Source organism: Apium graveolens, chromosome 7 (assembly GCF_009905375.1).
Source record: "Apium graveolens cultivar Ventura chromosome 7, ASM990537v1, whole genome shotgun sequence".
NCBI classification, from domain to species: domain Eukaryota; kingdom Viridiplantae; phylum Streptophyta; class Magnoliopsida; order Apiales; family Apiaceae; genus Apium; species Apium graveolens.
The window spans coordinates 6,247,857-6,269,861 of record NC_133653.1 but is presented as its reverse complement, the minus strand read 5'-3'; the positions used below and the strand labels follow the sequence as shown (position 1 = coordinate 6,269,861).

The window sequence follows — 22,005 nt, the reverse complement described above, 5'->3', positions numbered from 1 at the left end:
ACTTATACTTTTGAAAAAAAAATGTAACCGTTGGACACCTGTCAGACATGCAGTAAAAATGAATAGTTAATGGGCACGAGAAAACAGTAATCATTACTTACCCACTTGCAGTTTTTCAAGGAAAAACCGTTCCACTTACCCAGTTATTCCATTAATCAAGGTGAAACAGTTTTAATTCAAAATTGAAATTGTTCCCACTTATTTAGTTATTTTTCACTGCAACATCAATATTCTGAAGAAAAAAAATCGAGTGAAAATGACCGTAATAAATCAGATGAGCAAGTACTGATAAAATAAGATCAGAACTTAAGTTAAAACAGAATTTATATGGTCATCAGAATAAGAATATGTATCAGAATTTATCAATGCATTACAAAATATCTCAGAGACAAGATCTTGAAACAAAAACAAATTTCATTAATATATCAAGAGAATACATTCATGGAATTTAAATTACATCAGAACTTGTACAAGATTTCCCTAAGCTGCTAAACCTAACATCAACAGCCTTTGTCCTAGCTCAAGAAGCAGGGCAAGGCTGATGATGAAGAAAAACAGGAAGAAGAAAATAAATCATTTCTTCTTCCGACTCTCGACAAACAGAATAGCGAGTCGAATGATTCGCTCTTGCTGGCGGAGAGCTTCCAGCCTTTCCTCCTCCAATCGCTCCAGATGGCGATGGTAGTCCATGTAGAAGAACAGGAGGTGGGTGAGTACCTCCTGGGGAACGGAGTCCCATATCTCATCAGGAATGGCAGTAACATGCCATTCCTGCTGCCAATCGGCACAGCTCAGCTCCATGTTGAAAGTTTCGTAGTTCAAAAACATATTGTAATTGACCATGGTGTTTTTGATATAAAGATTATGAAGGTGAGTTTATGATAAAAGATTTGATGGGAAGGCTGATGTGAAGTGGTTGCTTATATAGGCAAGAGAATGCCAGGAGACGTAAAGAAATTGAATGCTTACAGGTAGAATTAATTCTACCTCGTCTCCCTAGACTTGGAAAAAGAAAAACATTCATTGGAAAGAGAAAACATGGTTTAATGCGCACAAGAAGCAAGTAAAAGTTGATTGTTCATGTACGAGTACCATTATCCCTAACTATAATGACTATTAATCTTCCACTTCAACATATTCTGGTTTAAACTGAGACTATTGTCCAATTTTATCCACAAATAAGTCAAGTAAAGAATCAGACCGTAATATCAGAACTTAGACTTATACCAGAACTAAACAGTCATCAGAACATAATTTCTTAACTCGAAAACGGAATGCCTATTTTAGTAAGTCCTCACACAAATTCTGATTTATATTCTTCAGAACTTAATCATCAGAACATGCAATCAGAACTTGACCTCAGAATTTGTGCAATGTGACACAATGACAGTTCATCTAAAATAACATAGATCACCCCAGTGATTTTCATCATTCATATGGAGTGTTAGTGTGTGTATTAAGCTAAATATCAAACAAGGAGTAAAGTCTGATTCACTTCAGTACATCTTAGAAATAAGGCATAATTAAAACTTTACTAAAGAGCTGTCATTATTCTAAAACCTACTGTTGAATGATTTTATGCTTGAGTCCACCTCAACTATTTTGTGCTAAGTTTGTGCATCTTTTTAAATTCCATTTTACAGTGGCTTCTCAGTGTAAGTGAGTCACGATTGCTTATTAGAATTTATGCTATTATCAGAGTATTTCTCCAGTAATCATAGAGTGTGAAAAGTCACCAAGAAAATATTTTGCTTTTCTAATGCATATATACTTAATACCAGCAATGCACTTGGGTCGTCCCTTCCATATTTTTACTCTAGATCTCAAAGGAGTACCTGATTTTAATCCATGATTATTTTCTTTTTCTTTTGATAAGAGAGGTTTATCAGCACTTAGTACATTCAACAGATTTACTAGCATCAGAACTTAACAGATGAGAAGAAATATTCTAGTTTGTGACTTAGTAATAAGATAGACCAAGTAAACTCAACTAAGCTCAATTATCAGAATTTGCTTGTGTCAATAGATTTCCACAGTAATAATTACTTCTTACATGGGATCCCTTATTTATTGAAGACTACTAGGTCAGCATCTAGCATAGTTATCCTCATAGGATTGAATAGTTACCTAAACAGACATATCACTATCAGAGTTTAGAAACATTTATCAGACAACAGTCAGTACTTAAACATATTTTTCAATTAAGCACATAATACATAAAGAGATTAAATTATGTAAATACTTATCATAAAGTCTGATGCATCAGAACAAAACTAAGCAGATTTAGAGAAAGAACCTGAAACCATTCCAAGTTCATTTACCAATCTTGTAAAAGTAGCTTCACACAATGGTTTTGTGAAGATATCTGCTAGTTGTTGATCTGTTGGAACAAAGTGCAATTCCACTGTACCTTCATCCACATGTTCCCTGATGAAGTGGTACCTGATGCTGATGTGCTTTGTCATAGAGTGTTGAACTGGATTACTTGTCATATCAATAGCACTTTGATTATCACAGTAAATAGGGATTTTGAAATATGTTAACCCATAATCCAGTAACTGATTCTTCATCCAAAGAATCTGTGCACAACAGCTTCCTGCAGCAATATATTCTGCTTCTGCAGTTGATGTGGAAATTGACTTTTTTTTCTTGCTAAACCAAGAAACCAATCTGTCTCCAAGAAATTGGCAGCTTCCACTTGTGCTTTTCCTGTCAATTTTGCAACCTGCAAAATCTGCATCTGAGTAACCTATTAGTTTAAAATCTGATTCTCTGGGATACCACAATCCCAGATCAGCTGTTCCCTTAAGATACTTGAAAATTCTTTTCACAGCTGTTAAGTGAGGTCCTCTTGGATCTGCTTGAAATCTTGCACAAAGACAGGTAGCATACATGATATCAGGTCTACTAGCAGTTAGATAGAGTAGAGAGCCAATCATACCTCTGTAATCAGTAATTTCTACTGATTTACCAGTATCCTTATCCAGTTTTGTTGCAGTGGCCATGGGAGTGGATGCACTTGAACAATCTTGCATTCCAAATTTCTTCAGCAAGTTTCTGGTGTACTTAGTTTGACAAAGAAAAGTGCCTTCTTCATTCTGCTTGACTTGAAGGCCCAGAAAATAGCTAAGTTCCCCCATCATACTCATCTGATACCTTGAGTGCATCAGTTTGGCAAACTTCTTGCAAAGTCTGTCATTTGTGGACCCAAAAATGATATCATCAACATAAATCTGGACCAGAAGTAAGTCATTTCCATGGTTGAGGTAGAACAGTGTTTTGTCTATAGTTCCTCTGTTAAATCCACTTTCCAGAAGAAACTGAGCTAAAATCTCATACCATGCTCTGGGAGCTTGCTTAAGTCCATAAAGTACTTTATCAAGCCTGTAGACATAATCTGGATGTTTGGAATCTACAAATCCTGGAGGTTGTTCAACATATACTTCCTCCTCCAATTCTCCATTGAGAAAAGCACTTTTCACATCCATTTGAAAGACAGTGATCTTTTTGGCTTCATACCTAGCAACTGGTGCAAATGTTTCATCATAATCAATTCCCTCCTGTTGAGAATATCCTTTTGCAAAGAGCCTTGCCTTATTCCTTGTAATTATGCCATCACTGTCAGTTTTGTTTCTGAATACCCACTTTGTACCAACAATAGATCAATTCTTTGGTCTTGGCACTAGGGTCCACACTTTGTTTCTTTCAAATTAATTTAATTCTTCTTGCATTGCTTGCACCCAATCAGCATCTTGAAGAGCTTCTTCCACTTTTTTTGGCTTAGTCTGAGAGAGAAAAGAATTGTAAAGACATTCGTTTGAAGTACCTGGTCTAGTTCTGACACCTGCATCAGGCTTTCCAATTATCAAATTAGGTATATGTGATTTAGTCCACTTTCTTGCAGATGGAAGGTTTTCTTTAGAACTGGATGCTCCCCCATGATCCATGTTGTCTTTATTTTCATTTCCTGATGCTCCCCCTGAAACTATGCTCTCTGAGTTGGATTCTTCAGTATTTAGATTTTCAGAACTATCAGAACTTGGCTTATCAGAACTTGACGGATCAGAGCTTGAAGAGCCAGATGTATGTTCTGATGCTTCTTGAGATGTGGTATATTCTTGAGTATGCTCCTCCTGCATAGGTGCATCTTCCTTTGGCGTAGTCACCACAGTTTCAATAACATCAGAGTTTAATCCATCAGAGTTTACAGTATCAGGACTTAGACTATCAGGATTTTCAGTATCAGAATTTGAGTCTTCATTTTCAAATCTCAACTGATTATGATCAATAAAATCTTCAAGACCAGTAATCTTCTTGTCATTAAAAGTGACATTTATAGATTCTATGACCACTCTTGTTCTCAAATTATAGACTCTGAAGGCTTTTGTGGAAAGTGGATATCCAACAAAAATTCCTTCATCAGCTTTTAGATCAAGTTTGGATAGCTGTTCAGGATGAGTCTTGAGAACAAAACACTTGCATCCAAATACATGAAAGTACTTCAGATTTGGCTTCTTTTTCTTCACCATCTCATATGGTGTTTTTCCTTGCTTGTTAATGAGTGTTGTATTTTGAGTAAAACAAGCAGTCTGCACAGCTTCAGCCCAAAAATAGGTTGGAAGCTTTGCTTCTTCAAGCATTGTACGTGTAGCTTCAATGAGAGTTCTATTCTTCCTTTCAACGACTCCATTTTGCTGTGGAGTTCCAGGAGCAGAAAATTCCAGCTTAATTCCATGGTTTTTGCAGAACTCTTCCATTATCAAATTCTTGAACTCAGTGTCATTATCACTCCTTATGGTTTTCACCGAATCTTTGACCAATTTATCCAGATGTTTGACATGATCAATCAAGATAGATGCAGTTTCACTTTTTGTGTGCAAGAAATACACCCATGTGTATCTGGTGAACTCATCCACTATGACCAACGCATATTTCTTCTTTGCAATAGACATGACATTTACTGGACCAAATAGATCAACATGTAGTAGATGATAAGGCTCAAGAATTGATGATTCAGTCTTGCTCTTAAATGAAGATTTTCTTTGTTTGGCCTTCTGACAAGAATCACAAAGGCCATCAGAAGCAAATACTGATTTTGGCAGTCCTCTCACAAGATCTTTCTTGACCAGCTCATTTATATTATTGAAATTTAAATGAGAGAGTTTCTTGTGCCAATTCTAGCTTTCTTCAATTGATGCTCTACTCATCAGAAAGATTGCAGAACCATCAATACTTGTTGAAATCTTAGCTTCATAAATGTTACCACGCCTGTATCCTTTCAGAACAACTTTGCCTTTAGATTTACTCAAAATTTCACAGTGTTCTTCAAAGAAATCAACATGATAACCTCTGTCACAGATTTGACTTATACTCAGCAGATTGTGTTTAAGTCCTGAGACTAGAGCTACTTCTTTAATGATGACATTCCCAAGATTGATATTGCATATCCCAATGTTTTTCCAATGTTGTCATCTCCATAAGAAATACTTGGGCCAGCTTTCTCCATAAAGTCTGATAGCAGGGCCTTATTTCCAGTCATATGTCCTGAACATCCACTGTCCAGAACTAGAATATTTTTCATGTTCCCTGCAATCATAAAGACCACTAATGATTAGTTTTAAGGACCCAGACTTGCTTGGATCCTTTGGCCTTATCAAGTTTGTTAACATTTGCAGCGGATTTAGCATCAGAGTTTATGTTAACATTTTTCTTATCAAAACTTACACTATCAGACTTTGAATCAGAATTTACACTAGAAGGAACAATGGAAACTTTCTTCAAAGAAGGTTTTATTTGATAATAATCATTGTACAAACTATGATATTCCTTACAAGTATAAATGGAATGCCATAAACTACCACAATGAAAACAAGGATTTTATGGTTTATATCTAACAGACTGACTCTTAACTCCTGATTTTGAAGGTAAGGAGTTTATGTTCTTATTCTTCCTACAAAAAGAAGCCAGATGGTTAGAACTTCCACAATTATGACATGTTTTCCTAGGAGCTTCAGGAACAGGCTTATAATTATTGCTTTTATTCACACATTCATTTCCATTTCTATTTTTCCTAGGTGATTTTACCTTGTTTTCATTCTTCACATCTTTCAGCTTATGCTTAAGCTGCTTCTTAGTCATTAAGCCTATGTTTACTTCAGCTGTCTTTTCCTGTTTTAGTTTGTCAGAAGTTAATTCCTCTTTAACTTCTGATTTCTCATTATCAGACTTTACAGTTACAAACTTAACAGGTTTTAACTTTGGCTTTTGCTTAACAACAGGCTTAATTTCTATAGTTCCTTTATCATTCTTATCCTCTCCATAACCTATCCCTCTTTCCAATTTTCACTACTTAGCAAATTTTGAGTTGTTCTGCCAGAGTTAGTCCAAGTCCTGATAATCTTTCTTTCCTTTTCTAACTCAGTTTTTAGAGATTCATTCATTTTTAGCACTTCATCCCTAACATAAAAAGCATCATCTCTATCCTTCTGAGTTTGATGGAACATAACTAACTCTTTTTCTAAGAAATCATTTCTTTTCTTAAAAGCAAGATTTTCAGAAGTTAATCTTTCACATGTTAAAGTTTGATCTATACAACTAACAAACATGGTTTTAAGATATCTTCTCAACTCATTAATATCATCAGTATGAAAAGTATAAGTAGTCTGAGGTACCTTTGTTTCAGCAGCTTCAGAATTGCTCTCAGCACTTTCTTTATCAGCATTTGCCATCAAAGCATAGTTCTCCTCACTTTCAGAGTCTGAGGTGTCTGTCCAGCTTTTCTTCTTTGTGACAAGAGCCTTGCCTTTGTCACCCTTCATTTTCTTGCAATCAGGAGATATGTGGCCTTTCTCACCACAGTTATAGCATTTTACATTGGTATAACTCCTCTATCAGACTTTCCTCCTCTCCCCCAGATCTTCTGAAATTCTTCTTATCAGAACTTGTGCCTTTCCTGGAAAACTTCTTTCCCTTCCTGAACGTCCTGTATGCAATCTTTGTAATCCCTTTCACCATAAGAGGACACAGCTTCATCATCTCCTCATCAACATCAGTCTCAGGCAAGCTTTCAGAATCTGAGTCATCATCACTTTCAGAACTTGATGACTCAGTATCAGACTTTGTGAAAAGAGCTTTACCCTTGTCTTTCCTTGAGGTAGCTGCCTTGGGAAATTCTTCTTCAGCCTTAAGAGCAACTGTCCTTGACTTTCGTCCTTTCCTCTTGCTTCTTTGTTCCATCTCAAGTTCATGAGTCTTGAGCATTCCATAAATTTCATCAAGAGTTGTTTCATCAAGATTGTAGTTGTCTCTTATTGTTGTTGCCTTCAAATCCCAGCATTTAGGAAGAGCTAACAGGAATTTAAGGTTTGAATCTTCAAGATCATACTCCTTATCAACCAATGACAAATCATTCAAGAGTTTGACATATCTATCATATAAATCAGTCAATGACTCTTTAGCCTTTGAGTCAAAGTGTTCATTCTCTTGAGTGAGTATTGTCTTCCTGTTCTTCTTAATTGTATCAGTTCCCTGACACCTTGTTTCCAGAGCATCCCATATCTCCTTAGCAGTCTTGCAGTTAATTACCATGTTTGACATTACATTATCAATGGCACTATGCAGTAAGTGTCGTACCTTAGCATCCTTAGCAATTGATGCGATATCTTCAGCAGTATAATCACTCTTCTCCTTTGGTACAGTCTTTGCTGCTTCACCTGTAACTGCAACAGCGACCTTGGTTGGTTTGTGAGGCCCTTCATTGATTCTATCAAGATATTCTGTATCTGTTGCTTCCAGGAACATGGTCATCCTTACCTTCCATATGGGATATTCAGATGGTCTCAGTATGGGAACTCTGATGGTCTCATACCGACTTTAAATTTGTGTCTTTGGTGCGCGCCCTATGTTGAGGCGTGCCCTATCTAATAACTGTTGATTAATAATCCAGATAACACAGTATGCATACATGAAAAGACGCGCCTAAAAAACTGAGGATGAAGGAGTAAAAGTATATGGCTAGCCAAATAAGCTAAGGTAAAAGTCCTGCGACTTAAGGCGCGCCCTTGGACTGACACTAAAGTAAAATATCGCAAAGGTATTGTTAATAAAAAACAATGCATGTTATTTGCAAAAGAAATAAAGGGGACAATTTTGAGATCACACAAAAAGAAAAACACCCAAAAATATGTTAAAGGGCGCGCCCTATAGTACCATAAGTCATGACGAACTGACTGCAAATTCATGGAAACATGATACAAAGGCGCGCCATCATGGAAGTATGAGTCATGATGTTGGAAACATGAAATAGCCAAGAAAAAATAAAAGTGCCTTAACAAATTTTATACATACGGGAAAAGATAAAATCATATTAAGTCATACGAAATATCATGATGCAAGGCTGAAAAAATAGCAGAAGAATAATCCATACAACTTTGCACAACATGAAAAGAGGGTTGGCTCCTCAGAAGTATTTGAAACTTTAGTACGAGTGCAAGATTAAACATAAATCAAGGTGTGCCCTGAGACTGGTCTGTTGGAGGAATAGTTTGAAGAGGAACAGTAGGATCAGCTTCAGGCGCGTCCTCGGGGGCTTCCTCTAGTGGCGCGTCCTCACCTTCTTCCTCCTCCAACCCAAGCTCTATCCTCCTCGCCTTGATTTCAGCAGCGTGCTCCTTCTTAAATTCCACCATCTCAGCAACCGTCTCTTCCCCAAACTTCTCGAAAGTGTAATCAGGGTAATTGGCCACAAAACCAACCCTGTAGAAGTGAAAACCATTAGCAAATGCTTCATCAGCCATTTCCCTCTTCTCATCAGGCCTACCCATTTTATGTTGCTCCTCCAGATATTCAATCCTCAAATTGGCTCCACCAAGCTCAGTGTGGAGAGAGGTAGCCTTTTTGTTGGCAATCTCTAGCTGAGAAGTAAGATTGGCCACCTCATCCTTGAGAAAGGAAATTTCAGAGTCTTTGGCTTTGATATCCTTAGCATGCAGAAAATCTTTATCTTTGAGGGTGTTCCTCAAAATTTATTGTCACCCTACAACCTCTCTAGGCGCGCCCCCTCTTCAAGAAGCTTGTCCACCACTCGGGTGGAGTGGATGAACAATTGGCAAGATGCCTTTATAGAAGCACGAGCAGCATCTCCCAAGTCCATGGCTAACCACTGTTCCACTTCTTCATCTGAAACGTGGAGGGAACCCATGGGGCCAAGAGCGTTCAAAGCAACAGCTGAGCCAGAAGGCGTGCCCTCTGCTCTATACCTCTTGGGCGCGTCCTGTTTCTCTGTAAGATCAATTATGGGCCTCTTAGGGACAGGTGTTGTTTGAGGAATGGGAGCAAAAGTTGGAACGGATGTATGTGTTGAAGGAGCATCTTTCTTTGGCTTAGGCCTAGGTTTGTCACCCGGGCGCGCCCCGAAGGATTTGGGGATTCTTGGAGGAGCCATTTCTGCATAAAATATAGAACATGTTAATTAAACGTGACGGTTAGGTGTTCTGAATAAGGTAATAAATAAAAGCAATTGATAAAGATAATATTGATAAACATGTATAAAGTGCTATGCCTAGAGTGAATGGGCGCGCCGTAAGGGGCGGAAAGTTTAACCACATTAACAGGAATTTATATCTAGTATGCTAATAAAAAAACAACAAGGACGCTCCAATTATAGGGGGCGCGCCTTTAGACTCTGTAATTGTTGAACCTGAAGGATCTTGGCCTTAAAAAGAGCGGTCTTCTGCTTCTTCCGCCTCTTCTTCATTATCTGGGTCAATGACACGAGAAACATGAGCACCTTTCCTAAATTTTACATATTTACACTTCGTTCCTACTTGGTCAGAAAGGATTCCTACTCGCATCAAATTGGTCCGGGTGACTAAGGTCTTTAAGTTCCACCTGTCAGCAGCCACTTTAAGAAGGGCTTCAGTTTGTTTTTTGGGATCGCTCTTGAGTGGTTTGGCCACTGGTCTGTCTGAAAATGTATAAAGATGTGAAAAGGGAGAAAGAACATAGAAACAATGTATGGAAAAGAAAGAAAGGGCGCGCCCTTACATGGTGACTTGTTTAAATCTTATCCTTAATCTGGGAACGTCATACAAGTAGAAGAAGTTTTCCTTCCAGCCCTTTTCATGGCTAAGCTTGCCAGAGGAGAAACCTTTGTTGTTATGTTGCTTGTCTACAACCAAGTAGTAGTACCCATGGTCAGATTTTCTCAGATTAAAGAAATAAGTGACCTCACACATGGAAGGTTGAGGGAAACCCAGGTCTGTGTAGAGAATGAACAGGGCCAGAATAAACTTGTAGCTGTTGGGAGAAAGTTGGAGTGGAGCCACGTTATAAATTCTATCATTTCCCTAAGATAGGGATGTAAGGGTGCGCCTACTCCTAATGATACCAGCTTAGGGCTAGTTACCATCCTAGGGATTTTGAAGTTCCTCCCATAATTGAAGATATGGGGCCGCATCATGCTTAAAGGGCGCACCTATATTCCTTCCATATCATAAAATTCCATGAGCCATCTCAGTTGCTCATCTGAACAAGCTGAGGACAGGCCCACACAGAAAAACTTCCCATGCTCCTTCCTGAAACGTTTCTTCACAGCTTCATTGCATGGCTCGAATTCATCCCAATCAAAGTCTAATTCGCTGTCAGAAACTTCCCAGTATTGGAAGGGGATTGGAGAAGGTTCGGGAGAGGTAGAGAACTGGAAGGAATCCTCATCAAAGAAATTTGCCTCATTGCGAAGTGGCAATACATTTCCTTCAGGTGCGTCCTCAGAAGTAGGAGAAGTAGACGCGCCCTGTGTTTGTTGAGGAGATGGGTTTGGAGAAATAGCCCTGTAGGATACTTTAGAAGGTCCAGCACCTACGTTGACACCCCTCTCAACACCCCTATACCTATCGACATTCAAACTCTCGAACCAGACATCATCATCCAGTTCTGTCCTAACTTGGGCTGGATATCTATCCTTTTGGACCAGCTTCTGCTTCCCATATCTACGAGATAAAGGAATGTTGTCCGTATAAGAACTTTCTGAGGAGTCTGCCATCAAGATACCCATTTTGGAATCTTGACGAAGGCGCGCCACCCGGTTCAGAAATTCAGACGTATGGTGAGCGTTTGGGGGCTGAGGATCGAAGTAAGTGTTTGGAGGCGAATAGATTCCCAAATTTGTGAGAAAAATCTTGAAAGGGTGAAAAGGAGAGGACGCACCCTCGTTTTCCAGCTGTCAAGAAAACCAAAAGAAATTTTGAGGGCGCGCCCGATATGAAAGAACAAGATACGAAAGTATAAAGGAGATAGGAAAGGTAGGGGGAAGTTTAAGAGAAGAGTATTTCTTATGATCTATGTCAATTTCCTTCTAAGACACGCCTTCTCACAAGAAGGCGCGCCATAAAGAAAATTCTAGTCTATTCATAAGGATGTGTTTTACTACAAATAGGCGCGCCCTATTATGGTCATGTACATATTATAAGAGGCTAAAGATAAGGTGCGTCCTAAGTTGTTGGCGGATTTCAAAGGCACAGATGGTCATGTGCAGTTCATAAGTAATGGTTTTTAAGGCTTAAGGGCACTAACGATTGAAATTCTCAAAAACACCAGTTTAAAAGTTAAACCCAGTGGTTTTGGATCTAAATCAGTAAAAATTCAAAATTACACATATACATACACAGATACATATACCATTTTATGTATATCTTCAAGAACAGTTAAGGGAGTTGGAGAGACAAAGTGGCATGCAATGTGATTTATGTAATGAAATTCAGAAAAGAAAGAAGTTTTACATACCTTTTCGAATGGAGAAGAGAATGATCGGAAAAAGCTGGGGAAATAGTGGCCGAGAGAGAGGATTCCGAGCAGAAGAGTAGTGCCTCCGGTGGTGGTGCTCTGAAAAGGAAAGATGGTAAAGTAAGAGAGAGGGTAAGAGTGAAAAGTAAAAAAAGGATATGATAGGTATTTATAGTTGAAAAAATGACAGTTGTTAAAATAAATCATGTCAATCATGTCAGGCACGATTTCCGAATAAATAGGGGAACCGTTTCAAAATAATTCAAATTTTAGGACGCGCCCTCTTGAAGGCACGCCTCGTATAAATTATCTCAGTAACTAGAAATCCTGGATGCAAAATTTGGAACTTTAAGAAAGCACGCCCGCGCGCCCAGTAAGATAATATCGAAGAGTTTGTTTATATAGATTTTGATAAGGATGAGAAAAAATTCCAATCCCATTTTCAATGACATATGGAATTTGGGGGGTAGTTGTTATGCCCAAAAATTGGTATAAACAATATTCAGATTAAGATTGATAAAATAGGTAAAATCGAAGGAGAAACGCCTAAAATCTAAGAAAATATAAGATTGACTTTCCATAAAAGAGAAGGCGCGCCCTAAGAACGCGTCCCATTGACTGAATAGCTGATTGACAGTTGTGGTTATCATGCCTTAAAGGCGCGCCCTCAAACATAATGGGGAGGCGCGCCCAATTATTAAAAAGGGGGTGAGGAATTCCTTGATTGGATTCTCTTCCATGGTGAGCCTTAGGGCGCGTCCTGAGTGAGGAAGGCTCCTTGGACGGATTACTCGGACATGATTACTTTGACAGACTCATGCCTTGGCTTTACTGGAGAGAGTTGGGGCAAGCCCTAATGATGAGTAATTCAAGGTGCGCCCTATGATATAGAATGACAAAAGAAGGGATCAAAGGATGATGACACAGGCGGCGCCAACATGCAAGAATGTTTGGGCGCGCCCTAACTTCCACTTGGCACACAAATGCATCTTTGACATGCTACTTGGACGAACTCTTTGGAAGATTCAAGGAAGATGGAGAATGTTATTACTAACCTATTTGATGCAGGTACTCTATTGAAGAACTCCTTCCTATAGCATATCTACAGGAAAGGCGGTGTCCGTGGTCAGAGACCTCCAGGGGTATGCCTGGACTGAAGGCCTCCTCCTGTAGTCAATGGGTGTCCTCATTGGGGATGTGGGGTGAAATCTGGTGTGTGCTTTGGGAGCTCTGTCTCTGCAGTCAACGGGTGTCCTCGTTGGGAGACTTTGGAGTATCCTGCACTTTGCACCCAAAAGCTTGGGATCACTTGTCCTGCAATCTGGTATGGGCTCCTTATCAGGGGCAAGGATGCGTCCAACATTTAGGGTGAACCACGGCTATACCTGCATCCGCGGACTAGAGAAACAGCTGGTAGCGGAGGGTTATCCTTGGCCAGGGAGATGCCTTATCCGTGAAATCTCGAAGCCGCGGATGAGCCTTGGGCGTTTGTGGTTGTGCCTCATCGGCGGACATTCCTAAATCTAGTCGAAGACAGTTTCCAGTGGGTTTCCCATTGGGCCTCGGGACAAGAAATCTAAGCCCGTAAGGTATCTTGTTCCCCAAGAACTACGTTGGCTTGATTCCCTATAAATAGTGATACGTAGACAAATTGTAAGGGGTCAGAAGCGAGAACGCAAAGGAGCCACCACTAACCCTAATAAATCTCAGCCACCAATAATCACCACCACCAAACACTGTTCATCTTTTCCGATGAACACTATTCATCGGATCTACCGGTTACTGTTCACTTTTCCGATAAAGAATCGCCATCACAGATCTTGTTTCCGGCTACGAACCTCAAGTTTTGTTGCTCCCAAATTCCTCCGTCAACATCTACTAAACAATCAAACACATTAAATGTGAAAAGTTGTGTTAATGAGAAACATATGAAAAAAGGTAGAAGTGAATTACCAACGGCAAGTTACTTGGACTACCTCTCAAAGAGCTTATAACTTCCATGAACAATTGCTGGCAATTTTCCCATAGGATTTATTACTGAAAGCAGCATTTTGAAAGATGATAACGTCAACTTATTACACCATGTGTTTAAGACTAATATAGCGCACACACAGGTACCAAAACACACTCTACGAGTCTGCAAGCAATTACATTAAACATAAACTGACTGAAGACGTGAATTATATTAGTATTTGTGTTGTAAGATAATGCTAACACTCCAAATACTAGGGGTTCTCTGATCTAGTGATCTACCTAAAAAATGAAATATCAAGTCATGTGAACACTTAAATACTTATACACCAGTTATATAATATTTTACATGTTAAGTTTCTAACTCTCCCAAAACCTTATAATTTTAGGATAAGAGATTAACATGTATATCATGCTCAGATGTTAGCAAGTTTCCTCATTCAAAGGGCTCATTTAGGATTTGAGGATATCTAGGAGTCGGGGCAATAGTTAGCTTAAGTCTCCAAATATGTCCAAATTAATTTTTCGAGGGATATCAAATTCTCAAGATACGAACACATGAATCAAGAGATGTTAATATTACTGGGTCTGTCATTGGCTCTCAACACAATGATGACATGTAACTCTCGCAGCGCCCGCAGGTCGGGTATTTTTACGGCAACACCGAATAATGCACAATGACAATCACCTGATGCTAAGCCTTAAAACATGTATCTTGTTTATATTATTGGGCCAATGGTCGTTCAAAAGCTCTTGCCATACAATCCCACATTCTGTCAAATACTAGGAACCAGAAACAATGAAAAATCAATCAATCGTCTTGGTCCATGATATTTAATTACAATTCTTTAATAACAATTCCTCAAGAATAAGCTAACATACCAAGAGTGACTCTTCTTCCCCAATCTCAAAACTATTAGCTCCTCAATACATAGTACTAGACTACTATAGTACATGATAATTAGACAAAACTCTTCAAAATTCATTTCAACTCAAGACAATCATTTTAAACAAAATATAAAACCTCCTACACAATACCAAATCTAAAGCAACAGAAACATTAATCTCTTCAAATTCAATCCCATGAAGCCTAATCAAGAACATTAGATTAAACACATATAAACACAAACCAAGATATTTAAAAGAGTGCCTATACATACTTTCAGAAGATTATAATAGCACGGTAAGGTTGAGAAAGGTGGTTGCTATAGATTTGCAGCTTCATCTTCTTCACATAAATTCTTCTTAGACAAATGGGATTCCTTTTTTTTATCTAACTTTCCCAGATTTGTTAGCTTACTCTACATAATCAATTATAACAGTCAACTTTGGCAGCTAGTATACATATGTATTATGCATGTATAGAATAATAATTATGTTTTGCATTAATTTCAGAGTCAAATAATTGGCCTGAATAATCCATATAAATTAGTGTTTCTTCACAGAGTATTTTTTGTCTATTTATAATTTTGATTAAGGAAAAATTTTGGTATATACCGTATGACTTTTTTTTATTGATTTTTTTTAGATCGGTAAGGTTCTTTGTATCATCAATCCATTGCAAACTTTCTGAAAAGTAATATAAACAAGGGTAAAGACTGGATTTACCTCTAGTTGCATATGTTTCACATACAACCTGAGTTCTGCAATGGTTAGTTGGAAGTTTTTAAACAAAAACTTACTATCCCCATTGTGCCAAAAAGTTTCGATCTTTGCAAGAGATTTAGACAGAACTTTTTCACCCTTAACATGATAAGGTTAAAAATTCTTTAATGAGACCAAAATCAGTTTCAGGGATGTTGCAGAGACTGCATTAGGTAATGCAAGTGGCGCTCTCGAAGATGTTAAAGAGGCTTTGACATTGGCTCCTAACTATCCTGGGGTGAGCTTAAGGCAAATAAATTTTGTCTCAAAATCAAAAATCTGGTTTTCATAATGAATTTTGTTTGAGATAAGGAAAACTTTCTGGTGCTGTTTTCTGACCTGGAGGCTAGCTCTGTTTCGTTGTTTTTAATAGCACACTCTTAAATCAAAAATCGTACTGTCAAAGCATTTTTATTCAGGTTACTATTATCTTTGACTTTCATATAATGGTTGATACCTGATTCTTGTTTCAGATATGTTGCTGTACATTAATCAAAATTTATGTACTCTTTTAATTTGGTACTTTTAGCACCAAATTATACATAGTTTCGCTTTAATAAGCTTTATTAATAAGCAAAATCTCGTTTCAAGTGGTATTTGGTTTCACTTATTTTTTTGTACCATCACCTTTTGGTTTCAGTTTTCATGATTCATGTTATAACTCTAACTCTAATTATATTATTATTATCCTTTTTGATTCTTATATGACTTATAATTATATATATATATATATATATTATTACCCGTTTTTCATTATTAATAAATTTTTTAAGTGATACTTTATTTTCACTTATTTTTTTGTTCTATCAGCTTTTTTTTTGTTTTTATGATTCATGGTGTAACTTTATGTGTAATATTTTTATCCTTTTTGATTTCTATATGACTTATAATTCTATATGTATTATTTTTACCCGTTTTTCTTTATTAATAAATGAAACATATTCACTTATTTTTTAGTTTCACCACATTTTGGTTTCCCCTTTTATAACTCCAAGTGTATTATTTTTATCCCTTTTTATTCCTATATGACTTATAATTGTATATGTATTATTTTTACTCATTTTTAAATTTTTTATATGCCATAATTTTTAATTATTTTAATAGGTTTGAATCCTATTTTTAATTATATTTTAAAATAAATAAGTTCATAAATTGGCTCAACTAAATAGGTTCCGAGAAATATAAATGACGACCAAGTAAATAGGCCATGTTTTTAAATTGAAAATTTTTAATTTAGAATTTTTTTAATTTGTTGGTAGAATTCCATTTTAATAAAATGGTATGAATATTATAAAAAATTGTATTTTGGTTTCACCACTAGAAAATAATAAAATTGTTCAAACCATAATATGATTATAATTCTACTTTCGTAGAACTCCAAATTATTTCTTGATAGGGTACTTTGTTTAATTTTAGTACGGTTACGCCGTATTTTGGTTTCACCCATTTCATGTAAAGTTATATGTTGTTTTTTAACAAAATATATATTGAAATCATATTATAATTACGATATTTCTATTTTTCGTAGAATTCTTGTTTTTTTATTAAAATAATAAAATGGAATCCTTTAAACAGTGTTATTATTAATTAATAAGGAAATCATCTTTTAAGGGATATTTTGGTTTCACCGTTTTTCGGTTTTACGAACTTTTGGTTTCACCCTTTTTTAAATATTGTTATACCTTTAAATATACCATTTTTATTTTTTTTATTCATATATGATTTATAATTCTATATGTAATACTTTACCCGTTTTTTGATTCTTATATACCACATATTTATATTGTTTTTATATAAACAAAATCGTAGATACATTTTAATTTCTATATTCATACCTACATAATGTTATTTTAGCACCAATTGCAAATTTATACATAAATAATGAATATTTTATCAGAAAAATTATGCAATCACAAACTATAGAAAAATTCAGCTAATAATAAGAAATTTAATATGTAATTACTTAGTGCTGTTGATTTAATTTTTTGTTAAATTATTCATCAATCATGTCGCGACTAAAGTTTTGATGTAAAATATTAGTTATGTGTTTTTGAACAATAGATACATAATAACGTTGAGTTTGTTAGTTATAATAAGATTTGAATTAATAAAAGTTACATATAATTTAAAAATGAAAATTGCAATAATCGTAAAATTTTATTTATTATATATTTTAATAAAAAAATTAAAATAAATTTTTATAATCATTATTAAATATTGATATTTTGATGTCGGTCAGTGATTGGCACGGGTTATGTACTAGTATTAATAAAGAGTACAGATTATATATAGAATAATCATTTTTCTTGTCTTTTAGAACTTTCCCAGCCATTTGTCTATGATCTGGAAAAAAAAGCATATTCCGGAAGCAACCTGAAGGACGGAAGTACAACAAAGGTTAAAAAGATGTTCAGTATATTAAGCTCCAAAAACAAAATATGACTCTGGTTTAAATTTCAAGTTTCAACAGATAAGAACAACAGGTGTATCATCTGGTATGGAACTACAAATGGACCTAATGAAAATGTAAACCTCAAAGCAAAAATTTTATAAGGAACATGGCCAGAGCATCTGTTCTTACGCACTACTACACTAGCTAGGTTAAAAATTGTTTAGTTGGTAACTGCTTGACTCCTCTACTTAGTCTCTTTGTTTACTCCAACTAGAGGGTGTGTGAGTGGTGCCATTGCAGAGGAGCTAATCCGTAACTGGGTGAACGTCAGAGATGTTGCTAATCACGCGGTAACTATCTTAAGCAATTTCAACACACTCCAACAAGTAACCGCAGCTCCAAAACAAAGTATCTGGGATCGTTTTCGAGGCTGTATTTGCATGTTCAAAAAAGAAGTTATTCTTTCTGACATTGGAAAGGATATTGAGTCACTCAAGGGAAGGATTGTTGTGATCAAGAACAGGCGAATTGAGTACGGTATTGACAGATATGGCATCTAATGAAATGGACATTCCGTCAATTGATAACCAGGTGGAAGTGGTTGGTTTTGAGGATGATTTTAAGACTTTGAAGGCTGAACTTAATAGCGAGGATATGTCCCTCAAAGTCATTTCAGTTCACGGTATGGGGGGCTTGGACAAGACTTCACTTGCCACAAAGTTGTACAATTATAGCGAGTTGAGAAATTTTGACACTCATGCTAAGGTTTGTGTCTCCAACGAATTTGACATGAAAAATGTTCTGAAGAGGATAGTAAAGTCTTTTACGGGACCTGAGCATGAAAAATATTTGTCAACCATGGATGAGCATGATTTGCTGCAGTACCTGCCAAAGTTACTTGAAGATCGAGGCCGCTATTTGGCGTTGATTGATGATATATGGAACATCAAGGCATGGATCCAGATAAAAGATGCGTTTCCAGACCAGAAAAATGGTAGTAGAATCATCGTAACCACCCGCAACAAAAAAGTTGCAGAGATGGCAGATGACAAATGTTTTGTCCATCAAAACATTTTCCAAAAGTGCTCCAAAAGCCATTTTCCAGAAAAGATTCTCTCAATACTCAAGGATATAAGGATCCTCTAATTTAGAATTTGATAATTGCAGGTCATCATACAATTTTCTACTGTAATTAGAGATAATTCACTACTGAAACATGAGAATAAATAATCATACAATTTTCTACTGTGATTTAAATATATGTCTTTTTCTTTAGTTTTTAAGTTTGATGAATTACAATATGGTTTATTCAAATTTCCTTTCGACCATTTATCGTACAAACAGACAGGTTTTGATCTTTCACGTCTGATAACCTAATTGCTCTACAAATTACGCACTATTGATGGTCCGAAATTTCAAAATTTATGTTCTTGTCTTCCTCACCAGGCTCTTTTTTATTTCTCTTGCAACATGCTGCAAAACTGAGCTCTAAACCACAACAGCCTCATATCACAACTATCCTCCTTAGAAATTGAATTGTACTGCATAAGTCCTCTGATTAGTCTCTTATTTGCTCCTACCGAAATGTCTGTTGTTTCTTCTCTGTTTTAGTTTTCGAATTCATTGAGCTGTGACTTCTGATATCAATACATTCAAGGTTCATATTGCTAGACATTTGTTCTGTTTTTTATGAAATTGTATGTTCTGGTAAATGTGAATTACTTTTATAATTTAAAACTCTCTCGATATAATTATTCAATCTTTCCCTTCACTATTACGACAATTCAAATATTTTGTGTCATATCAAGAAAAATAATTTTTCTTGTTTCTAATTTTTTTAAACCGCAACTCGGTTGATATTTTTCAACTATAATTTTTTTTCTTTAATTTGTTACATCACTATAAATTAGGGTTTAGGGCCATTTATGAAATTGTATGTTCTGGTAAATGTAAATTACTTTTATAATTTGAAACTCTCTCGATATAATTATTCAATCTTTCCCTTCACTATTACGACAATTCAAATATTTTATGTCATATCAAGAAAAATAATTTTTCTTGTTTCTAATTTTTTTAAACCGCAACTCGGTTGATATTTTTCAACTATAATTTTTTTTCTTTAATTTGTTACATCACTATAACCAGGTGGAAGTGGTTGGTTTTGAGGATGATTTTAAGACTTTAAAGGCTGAACTTAATAGCGAGGACCTCTCCCTCAAAGTCATTTCAATTCACGGTATGGGGGGCTTGGGCAAGACTTCACTTGCCACAAAGTTGTACAACTCTAGCGAGTTGAGAAATTTTGACACTCTCGCTAAGGTTTGTGTGTCCAACGAATATAACATAAAAGATGTTTTGAAGAGAATTGTTCTGTAAGAGAGCAGAACCAACAATCCAAAATTTGAAGAAATTAGGAAAGGAGATGGTTAGTAAATGTCGAGGTTTACCACTTGCAATTGTGGTACTGAGCGGCCACTTATCACACAACATGAGCTATGATTATTGGTCAAAGGTGAAGGAGCATATATGGAGACACTTGAAGGATGATGACTTGTCTCCCCAGATTGGAGAAATATTGAGTTTGAGTTTTAATGACTTGTCCCCCCAAATGAAAGACTGTTTTCTCTACCTTGCAAGGTACCCGGAAGACCATGTGATTGATCCAGACGAGTTGAAGCATCTATGGATTGCAGAGGAATTCATATCAGAAGCCGAGGAAGGTGAAGGAGTAATCATGGAGGATTTGGCTGAAGATTGTTTGAAGGAGCTAATTGATCGTAATTTGCTTCAGGTTAATGATTTGCGATGGAATGGAGAAGTTAAGAGTTTCCGGGTCCATGATCTTGTACGTGATCTTTCCATAAAAAAAGCAAAGGAGAACAAGTTGTTGGTCGTTTTGGACTCAGGTAAACACCATCCAGAACGCATTCATTTGTTGGAAGGACAACCCCGTCATGTCATTTACAATGAAATAGGTGAGTACTTGAAACTAGTTGATTATAGATTTGATGCTTTACGTTTGCATTCATTGACAGTGGTAAATTATTTAAGTGGTAAAGATGAATTAAAAGAAATGAAGTTGGCGTGTGTGAGATTCAAAAATCTTAAAGTCCTAGTTATGACAAGTGTATATTCAAAGATAATACCAGAAGAAATAGGAGATTCAGTTCACTTAAAGTACTTGGGCTTAATGGGTCAGGGGGATTATTCTGATGATCCTATAGAAATTCCAGCAAGTATAGGCAAGCTTAAAAAGCTACAAACCTTGCACGGTGGGCGGAGAACATACTACACAGTTCCTAGGGAGAATATAGGTAAGCACCAAACAAAGTTACAGACTCTCCTTCGTATATCGTGTAAAGAATGGATGAAGATTGACACTGTTAATCTCACCAACCTCCATACACTCTGTATATATAGAGAAAAATATCAAAGCAACACTATTAACAACAGTTACACGCTTGAGTCCGTTGCCAATTTAACAAGTCTCCAAACATTCACACTATTCTTTAAATTTCCTGAGATTCCAACACTGAAACCACTCTCGTCTTGCAATCGTCTCAAGAGCGTGTCCTTAGTCGGTACTCTAAAAGATCTATCGGAACTACGTCATCTGCCCGATTCAATCACAGACTTAAGTCTAAGAGAAAGTCAGTTTACAGAAGATCCAATGCCCACTCTGGGAAGTTTTTCAAATCTCACAGCTCTTGAGTTGGATAATGTGTACATGGATAATGTGTACAGGGGAAACAAAATGGTATGCAGTGAGAATGGGTTTCGAAGTCTTCAAATTTTAAAATTAGATCGATTCCTCAATCTCGAAGAATTGGAAGTTGGGGACGGAGCTTTCCCTTCTCTCAAACAATTTCAAACAGTTATCTGTCGAAAACTGAAGAACATTCCTGTACAACTAGCAGAACGCGTAAGCCCCTGGGTTCATTCATAGCAATTATAATGAGATTAATTCCCGTAATGTAAGGATCCTTTTAACTAAGTTCAGATTTATTTGTTGATGTTTTATTTTTTTAATAGTGGATAAGATTATAGTTCTCAACAAAAGGAGATAAAATTTAATTCAGAGTAACTACTCATTTTTTATAAAATTTATAATTCCTAATCACCATAATTTTTGTGTAAGCAGGCATAATTGAATTTTTTTAAGAATAATAGTCATCATATTCTATAAAAAAATAAATCAAAAGTGATAAATTTTGAAG

At 36.3% G+C, this 22,005-nt stretch overlaps 1 protein-coding gene across 1 annotated transcript; it reads left to right on the top strand.

Moving 5' to 3' along the window:
- The first annotated feature begins 20,276 nt into the window (after positions 1 to 20,276).
- LOC141673180 (putative disease resistance RPP13-like protein 3) lies at positions 20,277 to 21,734 on the top strand. Its single transcript, XM_074479912.1, has one exon. The coding sequence runs from the start codon at positions 20,277 to 20,279 to the stop codon at positions 21,732 to 21,734; it is 1,458 nt and encodes a 485-aa protein (XP_074336013.1).
- The last annotated feature ends 271 nt before the right edge of the window (positions 21,735 to 22,005 follow it).

Bases quoted from the DNA above. Each gene is read 5' to 3' on its own strand.
- LOC141673180 (XM_074479912.1), top strand. From the start codon at position 20,277: ATGAGCTATGATTATTGGTCAAAGGTGAAGGAGCATATATGGAGACAC.